This window comes from Oncorhynchus mykiss, chromosome 9 (genome assembly GCF_013265735.2).
Source record: "Oncorhynchus mykiss isolate Arlee chromosome 9, USDA_OmykA_1.1, whole genome shotgun sequence".
NCBI lineage: Eukaryota > Metazoa > Chordata > Actinopteri > Salmoniformes > Salmonidae > Oncorhynchus > Oncorhynchus mykiss.
The window spans coordinates 62606986-62621921 of NC_048573.1; the positions used below are offsets into that span (position 1 = coordinate 62606986).

At 42.1% G+C, this 14936-nt stretch overlaps 2 protein-coding genes across 7 annotated transcripts; one reads left to right on the forward strand and one right to left on the reverse strand.

The window, feature by feature from the left end:
- Positions 1-965: 965 nt before the first annotated feature.
- LOC110532600 (telomere zinc finger-associated protein) lies at positions 966-7906 on the reverse strand. 4 transcript variants are annotated; one of them, XM_021616637.2, is made up of 11 exons: positions 7598-7906; positions 6357-7180; positions 5832-6100; positions 5522-5639; positions 4966-5058; positions 4519-4605; positions 4223-4377; positions 3955-4091; positions 3527-3691; positions 2918-3006; positions 966-2782 (listed from the first exon to the last, which is right to left on the reverse strand). In XM_021616637.2, exons 2-11 carry the CDS (start codon positions 7119-7121, stop codon positions 2246-2248), a joined length of 2415 nt encoding a protein of 804 aa, XP_021472312.2. In that variant the 5' UTR covers positions 7122-7180; positions 7598-7906; the 3' UTR covers positions 966-2245. The 4 variants fall into 4 exon arrangements, with proteins under 4 accessions (XP_021472312.2, XP_021472311.2, XP_021472314.2 ...); XM_021616636.2 differs by having other exon boundaries at positions 5832-6163; positions 7598-7904; XM_021616639.2 differs by having other exon boundaries at positions 7110-7180; positions 7598-7883.
- A 1070-nt stretch (positions 7907-8976) lies between these two features.
- On the forward strand, positions 8977-12694 carry LOC110532601 (polynucleotide 5'-hydroxyl-kinase NOL9). 3 transcript variants are annotated; one of them, XM_036988622.1, is made up of 4 exons: positions 9422-10155; positions 11868-11964; positions 12053-12150; positions 12357-12694. In XM_036988622.1, the coding sequence occupies exons 1-4, from the start codon at positions 10098-10100 to the stop codon at positions 12401-12403; spliced, it is 300 nt and encodes a 99-aa protein (XP_036844517.1). In that variant the 5' UTR covers positions 9422-10097; the 3' UTR covers positions 12404-12694. The 3 variants fall into 3 exon arrangements, 1 of the variants encoding a protein (XP_036844517.1); XR_005053316.1 differs by having other exon boundaries at positions 9430-9484; positions 12053-12553; XR_005053315.1 differs by having other exon boundaries at positions 8977-9484; positions 11868-12553.
- Positions 12695-14936: the final 2242 nt, after the last annotated feature.

Genomic DNA, 14936 nt, shown 5'->3' on the forward strand with positions numbered 1-14936 from the left:
GATGCTACCACCCTTGTGTTTCAAGGTTGGGATGGTGTTCTTCGGCTTGCAAGCATCCCCCTTTTTCTCCAAACATAACGATGGTCATTATGGCCAAACAGTTCCATTTTTGTTTCATCAGACCAGAGGACATTTCTCCAAAAGTACGATCTTTGTCCCCATGTACAGTTGAAAACAGTAGTCTGGCTTTTTTATGGTGGGTTTGGAGCAGTGGCTTCTTCCTTGCTGACCGGCCTTTCAGGTTATGTCGATATAGGACTTGTTTTACTGTGGATATAGATACTTTTGTACCTGTTTCCTCCAGCATCTTCACAAGGTCCTTTGCTGGTGTGCTGGGATTGATTTGCACTTTTCGCACCAAAGCATGTTCATCTCTGAGACAGAACGCGTCTCCTTTCTGAGTGGTATAACGGCCGCACGGTCCCATGGTGTTTATGCTTGCGTACTATTGTTTGTACAGATGAACGTGGTACCTTCAGGCATTTGGAAATTGCTCCCAAGAATGAACCAGACTTGTGGAGGTCTACACATTTTTTCTGAGGTCTTGGCTGATTTCTTTTGATTTTCCCATGATGTCAAGCAAAGAGGCACTGAGTTTGAAGATAGGCCTTGAAATACATCCATAGGTTCACCTCCGATTGACTCAGGCTAATTGACATAATTTATCAGAAGCTTCTAAAGCCATGGCATTTTCTGGAATTTTCCATGCTGTTTAAAGGCAGTCAACTTAAGTGTATGTAAACTTCTGACCCACTGGAATTGTGATATAGTGAATTATAAGTGAAATAATCTGTCTGTAAACAATTGTTGGAAAAATTACTTGTGTCATGCACGAAGTAGAGGTCCTAACATACTTTTCAAAACTATAGTTAACAAGAAATGTGTGGAGTGGTTGAAAAACAAGTTTTAATGACTCCAACCTAAGTGTATGTAAACTTCCGACTTCAACTGTATATCTTTTTTTATTTTTTATCTTACATAATCAACTAACTACGGAGTTGTTTTCCACTTTCCGGTTGTGAGAGCCAACATTATCGCTCATAATCAGTGGCATGACCCCATACATTCCAAAAGCTAATACAACCACCATAATGTTTTCTAGCACTAACCAGCTTTGATAACGATTGCGAAATTAATCTGGAGACTTGTCCAGTGCTGTACAACTATGGAACCTTAGGATGGAATCAGAGCATGTGATGCAACTGGGACTGGGTTGCTAAAACCCCATCAAAGTGATAGATTAAATAGATGTGTCCCTGTTTTATTGATATGATAGACTATCAGATGCTGATCACCGTTTTGCTCTCCCTCATCTAGACTGACTGTTTACACCTAATTGGCACGACTACCAATCTAGCCTGCATGAAGTACTGGTCATATTTTCTTTCAAGGTGCATTTATTTTATTATAGATGCTTTAATATTTTATTAGAATGGTTTAGTTTTATTTATGAAAATGTATTTGTAGTGTTAGTTCATATAACGTTAGTGTGTTTTCCTAGTGCAACAGGAGGCAGAGGTACATATGAAGATAGATACCGGTGACAACCGCTGTTATGGTAACTGGAGGTGGTAACACATTCTCAATTTATTTGTGCAACATGTGTTTGACTAAAGTTAATTTTAGTATTGTTTACTTACTGTAATGCCATTCAGTTGTGTGTTTTCTTAGTTTTCATACAAGATGTTTGTGTTGTCCAAACACAGTTTTTCATATTTGCATTGTTTGTATACTGTAGAGAGGTCATCCTTACAGTGTGATTACAATAAAACTGCAGGCAGGACTGCCACTTTATTCTGTTTACCGTTTGACTTGATGATGCAAGACAATCCCATTGATTTACATTCACTTCTCACAACCTGACCTATTGACTTATCTCATCAAATTGTGTAAAAACACAACAAACTTCATAAAACCTAAGCCAACTTATATTACATTGTCAGACCCAATGCACAGGCATAATGAATAAGATGCCCACAGAGTAGGGGAATGTTTTGAGGGGTTCATCATCTACTGGGCTGAGTGGGAACCAGTTCTTCTGTACAGTAATTTAGACAGAAAACATGGTTACAATAATGATTGAAATTAAATGAATGCTTCGACTACAGAGCAGAGCGAGTAGCCACAGTGTGGGAGTTCTTGAAGTCTTGCAGTACTCAAGCTGCTCTAGGCTTCTCCAATGAGAATGTCTAGCGGTGTGAGATGCTAACCAGTCTGTCCTGTCCTCAGGCCTTGCTCTTAGTCCTCAGGCCTTGCTCTTAGCAGGAGGATCTTCCTGTATGTCCTCCAGCTCCACCGTGGTCTCAGGGATGGGGTAATCTGCGACCAGTAGAGTCTGCTCCATCACATCTGTCACATTGAAGCTATGCCCCGCCACACCCAAACCCTGGCTGATGGACATCACATCCACCTGGCCATGTCCCTGTGCCACCCCAACCTGGGTAATGCCCACTTGGTCCTGGTTAAAGCCCACATCCATCTGCCCTTGGCTGGACACCACCTCCTCCGTAAGGGGCTGGATCACCACCCTGAGGATGTCACTGGCTCCTAGTACAGTTCCAGGTCCAGGTATAGGTCCAGAGACAGGAACAGAGACTGGGACACTTGGTCCAGAGACAGGCGCTGGCCCCTCAGGTGTCTCCTTCTCAGTGGGTGGTATCTGTGAGGGGCTAGTCTCATCCTGCAACCCCACGTCCTTTACTATCAGGTTCCGTAGCTTTCTCTCCCGTGGATTGTAGTTCTCTGTACGGGTGTGGACCTGAACATGACGCCGTAAGTGAGCCTGGAGAAAAAGAGGAGACTTCAGCGTTCATATCCATTGAATACAAATTTAATGATTCCCTCAGTGGCTGGGTGAGCAGTAGGCGTGCATGAAATTTGAAGAACCAAGCTAGCACACTGGAAATGCATGGCCTACCTGTCTGGTAAACTTGTAGCCACACTTTTCGCACTCAAACTTCCTCATGCCCTGATGGCGACGCACATGGACATGGAGCTGCTCGACGGCTGGCGGATTGCGGAGTAAACAAGACAATAAGAAAACATATGGCAAACTTGTCTTGTTCAACTGAAGTCGGGATGGAATCACTTCTGGAAGCAATCTACTCATTAGGTGTGAGATTCCCAAACATTTTGTAGCGCTAATGATAATGGCTCCCGAGTGGCGCAACGGTCTAAGGCACTGCAACGGTCTAAGGCACTTAGTGTTAGAGGCGTCACTACAGACCCTGGTTCGATTCCAGGCTGTATCACAACCGGCCTTGATTGCGAGTCCCATAGGCGGCGCACAATTGGCCCAGCGTCGTCTGGGTTAGGGTTTGGCCGGGGTAGGCCATCATTGTAAATAAGAAGTTGTTCTTAACTGACTTGCCTAGTTAAATAAAGGCTAAATAAAATATAAAATAAATAATCTTAAGCCTGTTTTAGGCAAAGAACTTAGTACTACAAAGCTTTGTGTAAACTCAAACATGACAGGAAAGAAATATATTTTAACTGTGGTGCCACGATCTCATGTGGCCATTCTCACCCTTGAAGGTCTTGCCACATATCTTGCAACAGTGAGGGCGGTCCTCCTGGTGCTTGCTGGCAACATGGCGGAGCATTGGTCCCTTCTCTGTGAAGCGCTGGTTACAGAACTCACAGCTGTAAGGTCGCTCTCCTGTGTGGGTTCGGTGGTGCTTGTCAAGACTGGCTGAAATCACACAATGAACAGACATAAGCATTGGCACAAGCACAATGTTGAGCATTGGAATAGACCATGTGAAAGCACACTGGATGTTAACGTGAGAGTTTGTGTTAGTCTGTGAGACAGAACCGGTGTATCTAAATGATTACTATGAGACTAAATCATAACATATGATCTGAGCAGCTATGTTTGTTGTTAGAAATGGGTTTGTCCTGCTCTGCCTTCTACAGGGCCTAGTGAGAGGATGGCGGGCAGGAGGAAGTTGCTACCTTGTGTCCGGAAGGTCTTCCCACAGAGGTGGCACTGATGGGGCTTCTCTCCAGTGTGAACCCGCAAGTGCATGTTAAGGTTAGCCTTCTGGGTGAACGCACGGTTGCAGTACTCACACACAAATGGACGCTCGTTTCTGAGAAATTAAGACAAACAGGGACGTCACATTATTTAACCCGTCACACGACAGTAAGGCTGAGTCAAACAGTCTAGCTCCCCCATGGTAACAAACCCCTCTTCCACTACCATGGCCAGTCTCAGCCCCACCTGTGAATGGCTTTGATATGCATCTGCAGGCCGTGTCGGCTGGAGGCTCGATGGTCACACTCCTCACACACAAAGAGCTTCTCGCCGCGATGCTTGGACGCCTCATGCAGACGCAGCTCTGTTTTAGACAGGTATGCTTTGCTGCACAGAGAGCACTGTGGGAAAAAGTATTATCACAGGTTAGAAGGTGATCAGCAAGAAAGCAGTCATAAATCTTGACAATAATGCAGAAGGAATAAAGGATTGAATACATGAAAAAACAGACCAATTAACACAAAGGAGAGAGAGAGACTTACTGCATGTGGTTTGGGTGCACCGTGGATTTTGATTTCGTGACTTCTTAAATCTTTTTTATGCATGAACTGTTCCGAGCATGACGTACACTGAAATAGATACAATATCAAGCGATGACTCAATATGAGTTTGATACAAAACACACCAGAGAGATTAGTCTTACAATGTCAATTAATGACATGTTCACAGTACTGTGTATCGGGCGGCGGGTAGCCTAGTGGTTAGAATGTTGGGCCAGTAACTGAAAGGTTGCTGGATCGAATCCCCGAGCTGACAAGGTAAAAGTCTGTTATTCTGCCCCTAAACAAGGCAGTTAACCCACTGTTCCCCGGTAGACTGTCATTGTAAATAACAATTTGTTCTTAACTGACTTGTCTAGTTAAATAAAAGGTTCAATTTAAAAAATAATAATAATAATAATAATAATTTGTGGTAGGTAGGTACTGGACCTTATTGGGCATTTCCCCTGTATGGGAGACCGTGTGCAGACGTAGATCCCCCAATCTGTCAAATGACATGTGGCATTGAAGGCAGTTGTGTACCTGTAGTAAAAACAAGAATACACACATACAGTACATGAGGGAAAACCTAAAGCATTGTATAATTTATGGTATTTCTTATTGGACAAGTCAGTGGCCTTGGGGTTAGAATGTCCATCCTGAGATTGGAAGGTTGGGAGTTCAATCCCTGGCCAAGTCATACCAAAGACTGTAAAAATGGGACCTGATGAGTCTCCGCTTGGCACTTAGCATTAAGGAGATTGGGGGTAAGGCCCTGCGATAGACTAGCGTCCGGTCCAGGAGGTGTACATGTACATCAAGCTGCCTCACGCTACACAAACAGGAGATCGGCTCCTGCCACATAAGCCTTTCCAGCGTGCATTAGCCAAGGCTTTTGCAAGGCTACTTACTTATTGGACATGTCAAGGTAGTCCCTCCCATTTATGCTCAGTTTCCTTCCTATTGATGCCTAGTAAACAAGGCCTTGGTCCTGCTGGTCACTCACCACTTTTATTTTTTCACCACAGTTGCAGTTTCTGGCCTGGTGGTCCATCAGATTCTCCTTCCTGTAGTACCTCCTTCCACACTTAGAGCATGGAAAGGGCTTCTCACCTGTATGACACCTGAGGAACACAAGAAGAACAGAAACCACACACTATTCACACTAGTCATTCAATAATACCGGTATTTTTCATTATTCAGGTCTCTCTTGCTAAATATAAGTTATCTAAATAGGACACACCTGTAAAGACAACGGTGGTTTAATATAGACATGGTGATTGGCAAAGTCAATACAATATGATAGCAGTTGATACCTGTTGTGTACTTTGAGGTAATACTTGCTGAGGAAGGTCTTATTGCAGGTGGGGCACTGAACAGAGCCCTTTGTAGACCCCTTGGCTGCCCGTTCACCGTTCTCTTTATTGACAGCTTTGGTTGGTCCTTTACGTCTGCCTTTGGGGCTGGAGGAGGTAGGCAGCAGGGCATGGGGCACATACTCTTCATCAGTGTCCTCAGCTACCCCCTCCACCAAATCACCACCACCGCCATCATCATCATCATCATAGTCTTCTTCATCAAGAGGCTGCAGATGAGAATTAGCTTTGTAGCTCAAATCTGGTACAAGGTTGCCGAACACATCTGTTACCTGTCAAATAATCAAATACAATGAATCATCATCATCATCATCATCTCTACGGTCATTCATCACATCTTCTGGCCATCCACCTGCAACTGTATAATTCTAGTATAAAACCTACAAATCTGTAGGCACATTGTGTGGAGGGCCACACTCAATCTTACATTAACACTTTAGGATAAGGTAACATATTGTAGCCTACCTCTGTTGTATCTCTAGGCTGAGGGAGGCGTTGTCCCTCCTCCTCAGCCCCATCACTCCTATCCTTTAGGCTAATAACTAGTGGTGGAGTCCCCCTGCTAGTGGTCCCCACATGGGGCAGGAGACGCACAAAGGGGCCCTCTCCAAGCGGTCTTCTGGAGGCCTTCACCCTACTCCCAGAGCGAGTTGTGATGGCAGTTGTGGTGGCGGTAGCTTCCAGACAATCCTTCTTACTTGAGCCACTACTAGGGGTTTGGGATTTTTTGGGCCTCCCTCTTTTTTTAGGGGGCCTCCCTCTTTTTAGGGTGGCCTTGGTTCCTACATAAGTTACAGCTGAGATTGGCTGAAAATGATGGCTCAGAAGACATGCAGACTGCAGTCCTTCTGGAGAAACTGTCCCTTCTGTGGCAAACTGCTGACAAAGTGCGAGGGCATCTGGTACACATAGGCTGTCTGCAGCCTGTCGCACATTCTCCAGATTCAGAGAGTCAAGGTTTAACTCCCCGGTATAGAAAAAGTCTAGAAGCAGTTCCAGGCCATCAGTGGGGAACTCCTCTGGGAGGGAGACCTCCTTAACCATGGTGGTGGTTGGCTCGGACTCCTGGAACCGGCCACTGAAACAGGCCAGGATATTGCGATGGGCATTGTACACCCTCCCACCACCTCCTACAGTCAGTTTGGCATCACAGAACGAGCTGAGACTCCTCTGCTCATTCAGAAAGGACAAAACCCGTTGGGCATGGTTGCTACTCACCTTTGTATGCATTTCTCACCCTTGACAATAGATTGCTGCTTGCAAGGGACACTGGATTCAGTGTCATGCAGCTGAAAGGGTCATAACACAGATGAAAATTCACAAAAACTGATAGAAAATAGGTTTATTTTATTTGAACTTATATTAATAACATTAGGTTATTAGCATTCTTGAAAATGCAATAGCATCATCAGCAATCCATAATGTATAAATTAGTCCAGACCTCAGATGAAGTGCATTATTAGCTAGATATTCACTTTGCACAAGAGGTTGAGCAGTTTCAAATATACCAACATATGAGATAATTGAATAGTAAAATAAATATAATTTGTTGAAGATTAGACACAGACAAATGCAATACTTAGACATTATTAGCTAACGTTAGGCCTATACCCCTAGCTAGCTACGCACCTCGACGTTTCAGACATTATACAGACGCTCCCTAAACTCATCTGTCCAGCAGAAATAGAGATGCGAGTCACCCTCACCTTTGCAGGATGCTGACATTCGTATCACTGCTATCAGTTGTCGGAATGGTGCAGTGAATATAATATAATTTATAAAAAGTTATTTTGACTAACGTCTCAGGAACATGAATTGCTTTCTTTTTAGTCCAGGCGGTTGGAACCGGATGTGACGTTTAGGCTAGCGTCGTGCTGTGAAATTGAATTGAAATACTGTGTAACTTAGCATGTAAACATCACGTTTAAATGATACGATCGTATAGCTATAGAATTGCATTCGAGTTTATGTTCAGTTTTGTGGATGCATGGTCAGCTGTCTGTCAACTCCACAAGCAGCTAGCTACGGGTGTGTTCGTACATTCAATATGGAGTGTGCCCAGGACGTTCGTAAATTCTGACCGTTGTCAGATTTTCCTTTCGTAAATTCAGAGCGTTTCGCTGGACGCTCTGGCTGAGTAGTGGAGTTGATTCAAGCGTTCAGACCACACAACAGCAGTCAAGCACCAAAGCTAGCTACTTCCAGACACAAATTAGAGAACTAAAAATAGCTTTTTGGTCTTACGGGTACGGTTAGGCATAATATTAGCAATGTGGTTAAGGTTATGATTATATTTCAATACGAGAAATAGGCGGGGTTTAGTCATAAATGACTTTGTGGGTGTGGTAATGAGCGGAGACTCAACATTTTTTGTTTTGACGGTGTAGTATTCTGAGCTACAGTAAATCTTTTGTCTCCAGATTGCGTTGCTGGTTATTGTCACAAATAATCTCTATTTTAACTAATATGAGGTAGATAGCAAGCTCGTTTTGCAGTTAAATTGGAAGCGAACGCTGTAGCCGCCGGTGTTTATGGTGGGATGTCGGTTAGCCAAATAATGTAACTTTAATCAGATGGCGACAGGCTGCTTCACATGGTGGAAGTTACGTTAGTTAACAATAAAGCAATGTGTCAACCTGATTTGCATTTGTTAGCTATAGGGGGCCGTCTAGCATCTTTCTGAGAAACAACGGAGAGGTACTGCTTGGTATCCAACTTTTGCTGATCAGGGTGTGAACGGGTATCCTAGTACTTCTTATGTCAGAGGATTTTGGAGTGAGTTAGAAGATTTTATTTTAAAAGAAACTACTATTAATTTTAATCTGAGAGACTGATATTATGTTTCATTTTGATCCAAATGATATGGACCCTGATTTAACTTTCATTGTTAATTTGTTTATCTTTCATGGAAGATTCCTTATCCATAAAATAAGTGGGCAGAGAACAAACCCCTCTTCACATTATTTAGATATTATTTAAATATTATTTTGAAATTATCAGTAAATGTAAAAACAAAAAAGCAATACTTGCCATAAAAGTATTTAACAAATTAAAATAAATATACATTGGGTAGCTTAGAGTGTTGGGTCATCAACCAGTGACCGAAAAAGATATCATTCTTTCCATGATCAAGGCCGTTAACCCACTGTTCCTCGGTAGGCCGTCATTGTAAATAAGAATTTGTTCTTAATGACTAGTTAAATAAAGGTTACATTTAAAAAAAGATATCCATCACAATAACATTTGCTGGATAGGTAGCTAAGCTAACAGCTAGCTGCCTCAGATAACTGTGTTAGTTGGCTAGCTAGCCAGAGATTAATTCAACTGCAGTATTGGGCAGCATCTGTGTTCATTAAATTTAGCTAAGAAACTCAATTTATGTTACTGACAGTAGCTAGTGAGCTAAGTTAACTTATCCAGCTCACGTTTTATTTACAGTAACGTTAACTAGCTAACGCCTGCTAACAACAATCAATGTTAGCTTGCTAACTATGTAGCCTAGTAGTGTGTACATATGCTGGCTCATTGCATTACTTGTTGTGCGGTTCCTCACTAGTTTCTCAGACCTCAACAAGCTGTTTGGACTCAGTTCGGTGGGTTGACACTGACAGTCACATCTATCTCTACAGCCTTTTCATGTAGACTTTTATTGTACAGGCCTCTTCTTTGTAGAGTTACTGTGACAAATGCTGATGTCAAAATGGCTTTATAAATACATTTCATTGATAGAGAGACATCTGAGACAGCTCAGACTTGCTGGACACACCGCTCTCTGGCATCATTTACAAAATAGTCTCTAACACTCTACTCAGCAAACTGTATGTAGTCTATCACAAGGCCATCCGTTTTGTCACCAAAGCCCCATATACTACCCACCACTGCGACGTGTATGCTCTCATTGGCTGGCCCTCACTACATATTCGTCGTCAAACCCACTGGCTCCAGGTCATCTGTAAGTCTTTCCTAGGTAAATTTTTGCCTTATCTGAGCTCACTGGTCACCATAGCAACACCCACCCGATTTCTCTTCTATTATGTTATTGACTGTACGTTTGTTTATGTGTAACTCTGTGTTGTTGTTTTTGTCACACTGATTTGCTTTATCTTGGCCAGGTCGCGGTTGTAAATGAGAACTTGTTCTCAACCGGCCTACCTGGTTAAATAAAGGTGACATTTGTTTTTGCATGACCCTACTGAGGAAAACAGCATGTTGATGTCACAGACCTGCAGGGAGGCTCTCTGCAACGTTGTTAACGCTTGTGCAGGTAAACACGCACACAGCCCTGCTATCTTAGCATGACACACAGGTCCCCTTCAGTCCTTTTCTATAGACAAGCATGTTCCGTTGTAGCGGTATTGTCAGATAGGGGTAAAGATAAAGATTTTTGAGAATACTAGTTGAGGGGTGGAGATGATGTAGTTAATTATTCCTTGCCCACAAACATTCGACCACCCATCAGACATGATTGCAATACAGTCTGATTTCTCTATGATTTGCTTGACCTTCACTTGAACTCTGCATCCAGCAAATTAGAAAATAAAGCATGTCTAGTTGGAGGGGTGTATGCTGGGAAGAGAATATTCAGAAATCTTTTCCAATACACACAGCCTGTGAGCATCAGAGGTGAACCAGCTGCATACACAGCTCAAGCCAGACATTCATCAGCATTTCTGACTACGTTCCTCCATTGAGTAAAAAAAACAACTTCTGATTCCATGAGGACCATGAGCTGTTGCTATCGATAAGGTGTCTGATTCATCATTTTCACCTGGAATAGAAGTAGAGGGACTTTTGTCAGAGGTTGCTTGTTGTGAGCGCTGAGGGAACTTGATGCACTTGGCCAGATGATTCTGCATCTTTGTGGCATTCTTCACATATGATTTGGCATAGTATTTGCAAATGTACACAGCTTTTCCTTCTACATTAGCTGCAGTGAAATGTCTCCACACATCAGATAGTGCCCATGGGCATTTTCCTGTAAAGATTAGAAAATAAATGATAAAAAAACAGAGAAATAGTTAAGCAGTTACAATAAACAACTCATTTGTAAGAAATGTTTTAAAATGAAATATGTATGGAAATAGGTGAATTAACACTCCTCAGTTAGCAGGCTCAAACAAGCTAAAACCCAAATTGTTAACAAGTTAGAAATGATTTAGCACACTTTGCTGTAGGCTACTATGTACTCATTAACAAAACATCATGTATGTCATATAAAATATATTTACCCCACCCAGTATTGTAATCAAAACTTACCAGAAAGCATGTAGTCCTTGGCTCAAACATGGTAGTAGTGTGGAGTCAATAGCATCTTATTAGTGTGCAAGATCTTGAGAATTAGCTGTACGTGTAATGGAAGAGTGCACTGCACATGTGACTGAATAATGAGTTGTGCATGCAGAGGGTTGCAATTCTATTGAATTGGGGGTAGTTTAACCAAAATAATATGCCACAAGACCTAGAATTGCCTTGTGTATCCCACAAAAAAGTTTCACTGTTATAAGCTTTGATGATGAATTTAAGCAAAATTCCAGGGCTTAGCTTCCATGGAAAATGTCCAGAAAAATTCCTGAAATTTATCAGAAAGATTCCAAATCTTTGCAACCCTAGTTGCTACTTATCCATGCGATCAATGACAGGAGCGGCCCCAAAACATTCCAAACACGATCATGAGCAGTAACACCGGCAGTAAAAACTGTCGATTGACTTCAACAGTTTACAAACTAAGCACACTGAAAACAAACACAACTTTCGCAAAGAGTTGCACACACTGTCAAAACTGCGCGCCAACCGAGAGCCCCACACAGAGCCGGAAGAGCTATCTTTAGTTCCTTGTCCTGACTGCTGATGCACTCTTAAAGTGGCAGTGCACGGTGAAGGCTCCGTACAAGATTTCGCCACAACGTTTTATTCCACATGAGGGATACTGAGATGTTTTAACTAGATTACTTATTGATTGTTATTTTCCATCTACAGAGGAGCTAGATGGCTTTCCAGTTATTCTAGTATGTGGTGCTAAGAATATTTGGAAGTCCACCTTCAACCGTCACTTCTTCAGTACCTCACTAAACCAGTGAGTAGTGTTTGTTACTTTGTTTGTTTGGTTGAAAGGTTCTGCAGTGATACAATGCCCATAGCAATAACCGTGTGCACTTGCGCAGCACTGCAAGTGTAGAATACCTGGAGTGTGACCTGGGCCAGACAGAGTTCACTCCCTCAGGTTGTCTCTCCCTGTCTACTGTTAGAGAGCCACTGCTGGGTATGTACTGTACTGCCTTCCATCACAATCACATGTGCAATACATGTTAGTGCAGTAAATACAATTTCCAATGCATTCATTACTCAAATGGCAAGTACACTTGAACTACCTGCATTTCGGCAATATTTTCATCAATCCTATAAATGTTTGGGGTCTTAACTAACCCTAATGAACCCTTGTCTGTCTGTCTGCCTTGTGGTTTCTAGGTCCCCCCTTCACACACCAGTGGGCCCCAGAGCACATGATCTTCTAAGAAGATGGCACCGAAGAACATGGCTGATGTTTTACATTCTCCCAACTAGAGGTCGACCGATTATGATTTTTCAACGCCGATACCGATTATTGGAGGACCAAAAAAGCCGATACCGATTAAACGGCCGATGTTAAAAAAAATATATATAAAAAAATATATATATATTTTTCATTTGTAATAATGACAATTACAACAATACTGAAAGAACACTTATTTTAACTTAATATAATACATCAATAAAATCAATTTAGCCTCAAGTAAATAATGAAACATGTTCAATTTGGTTTAAATAATGCAAAAACAAAGTGTTGGAGAAGAAAGTAAAAGTGCAATATGTGCTATGTAAGAAAGCTACTGTTTCAGTTCCTTGCTCAGAACATGAAAGCTGGTGGTTCCTTTAAACATGAGTCTTCAATATAGGTTGTAGTTTTTATAGGACTATTTCCCTCTATGCCATTTGTATTTCATTAACCTTTGACTATTGGATGTTGGAAACGCTATTAGCGCGTGCTAACTAGCTAGCCATTTCACTTCGGTTACACCAGCCTCATCTCGGGAGTTGATAGGCTTGAAGTCATAAATAGCGCAATGCTTGACGCATAACGAAGAGCTGCTGGCAAAATGCACGAAAGTGCTGTTTGAATGAATGTTTACGCGCCTGCTTCTGCCTAACCACCGTTCAGTCAGATACTTAGATACTTGTATGCTTGTATACTTGTATACTTGTATGCCCAGTCATGCAACGCAGGACACGCTAGATAATATAATCAACCATGTGTAGTTAACTAGTGATTATGATTGATTGTTTTTTATAAAATAAGTTTAATGCTAGCTAGCAACTTATCTTGGCTTACTGCATTCGCGTAACAGGCAGTCTCCTTGTGGAGTGCAACGAGAGAGAGTCAGGTCGTTATTGCATTGGACTAGTTAACTGTAAGGTTGCAAGATTGAATCCCCGAGCTGACAAGGTGAAAATCTGTCGTTCTGCCCCTGAAAAAGGCAGTTAACCCACCGTTCCTAGGCCGTCATTGAAAATAAGAATGTGTTCTTAACTGACTTGCCTAGTTAAATGAAGGTAAAAAAATATATACAAATCGGCGCCCAAAAATACCGATTTCCGATTGTTATGAAAACTTGAAATCGGCTCTAATTAATCGGCCATGGTCGACCTCTACTCCCAACCAATTGTGCTATTTTTTTGTGGTTTTTTTTCGTTTTGTGGAAATACTTTTAAAACTTATTTTGTAAATAATGTTTCTGCTACTGTCTCTTATAACTGAAAATAACTTCTGGACATCAGAACCACAATTACTCATGGTGGACTGGAAGAAACTTTTTCTTTTAACGAGTCCAACGAGAAGGATATACTGCTTTCACTGGAACAGGCACAGATCCCTGTAATTTGCTTGAAGAAGACACAGGAAGAGGGGCCGCGGATCGGGGTGCCCTCTGAGAATCCGTAGGCGAGCGAGTAAACTCCCACTGCCATCCATTCTTCTTGCTAATGTGCAGTCATTGGAAAATAAAATTGATGACCTACGATTAAGATTATCCTGCTGTTCTAATGTTTCAGAGTAAATATCTCAGACACTAGAGACGCTTAACCAAGTTTCATTCTTCTCAAAGGTTTGACACAGCTGTATTCAGACAAAGACATGTTTCCACCACTACAAGTATACAGTGGGGCAAAAAAGTATTTAGTCAGCCACCAATTGTGCAAGTTCTCCCACTTAAAAAGATGAGAGGCCTGTAATTTTCATCATAGGTACACTTCAACTATGACAGACAAAATGAGAAAAAAATACCCAGAAAATCACATTGTAGGATTTTTAATGAATTTATTTGCAAATTATGGTGGAAAATAAGTATTTAGTCACCTACAAACAAGCAAGATTTCTGGCTCTCACAGACCTGTAACTTCTTCTTTAAGAGGCTCCTCTGTCCTCCACTCGTTACCTGTATTAATGGCACCTGTTTGAACTTATCAGTATAAGAGACACCTGTCCACAACCTCAAACAGTCACACTCCAAACTCCACTATGGCCAAGACCAAAGAGCTGTCAAATGACACCAGAAACAAAATTGTAGACCTGCACCAGGCTGGGAAGACTGAATCTGCAATAGGTAAGCAGCTTGGTTTGAAGAAATCAACTGTGGGAGCAATTATTAGGAAATGGAAGACATACAAGACCACTGATAATCTCCCTCGATCTGGGGTTCCACGCAAGATCTCACCCCGTGGGGTCAAAATGATCACAAGAACGGTGAGCAAAAATCCCAGAAACACAAGGGGGATACCTAGTGAATGACCTACAGAGAGCTGGGACCAAAGTAACAAAGCCTACCATCAGTAACACACTATGCCGCCAGGGACTCAAATCCTGCAGTGCCAGACGTGTCCCCCTGCTTAAGCCAGTACATGTCCAGGCCCGTCTGAAGTTTGCTAGAGAGCATTTGGATGATCCAGAAGAAGATTGGGAGAATGTCATATGGTCAGATGAAACCAAAATATAACTTTTTGGTAAAAACTCAA

Bases quoted from the DNA above. Each gene is read 5' to 3' on its own strand.
- LOC110532601 (XM_036988622.1), top strand. From the start codon at position 10,098: ATGTTGATGTCACAGACCTGCAGGGAGGCTCTCTGCAACGTTGTTAAC. The intron at 10,156-11,867 runs GTAAACACGCAC...TTCCATCTACAG, and splicing joins CGTTGTTAACGCTTGTGCAG to AGGAGCTAGATGGCTTTCCA. The intron at 11,965-12,052 runs GTGAGTAGTGTT...GCACTTGCGCAG, and splicing joins TTCAGTACCTCACTAAACCA to CACTGCAAGTGTAGAATACC.
- LOC110532600 (XM_021616636.2), bottom strand. From the start codon at position 7,121: ATGCATACAAAGGTGAGTAGCAACCATGCCCAACGGGTTTTGTCCTTT. The intron at 4,378-4,518 runs GTAAGTCTCTCT...TTTTTCCCACAG, and splicing joins GTGCACCCAAACCACATGCA to TGCTCTCTGTGCAGCAAAGC. The intron at 3,007-3,526 runs GTGAGAATGGCC...GCAATCCGCCAG, and splicing joins ATGTGGCAAGACCTTCAAGG to CCGTCGAGCAGCTCCATGTC.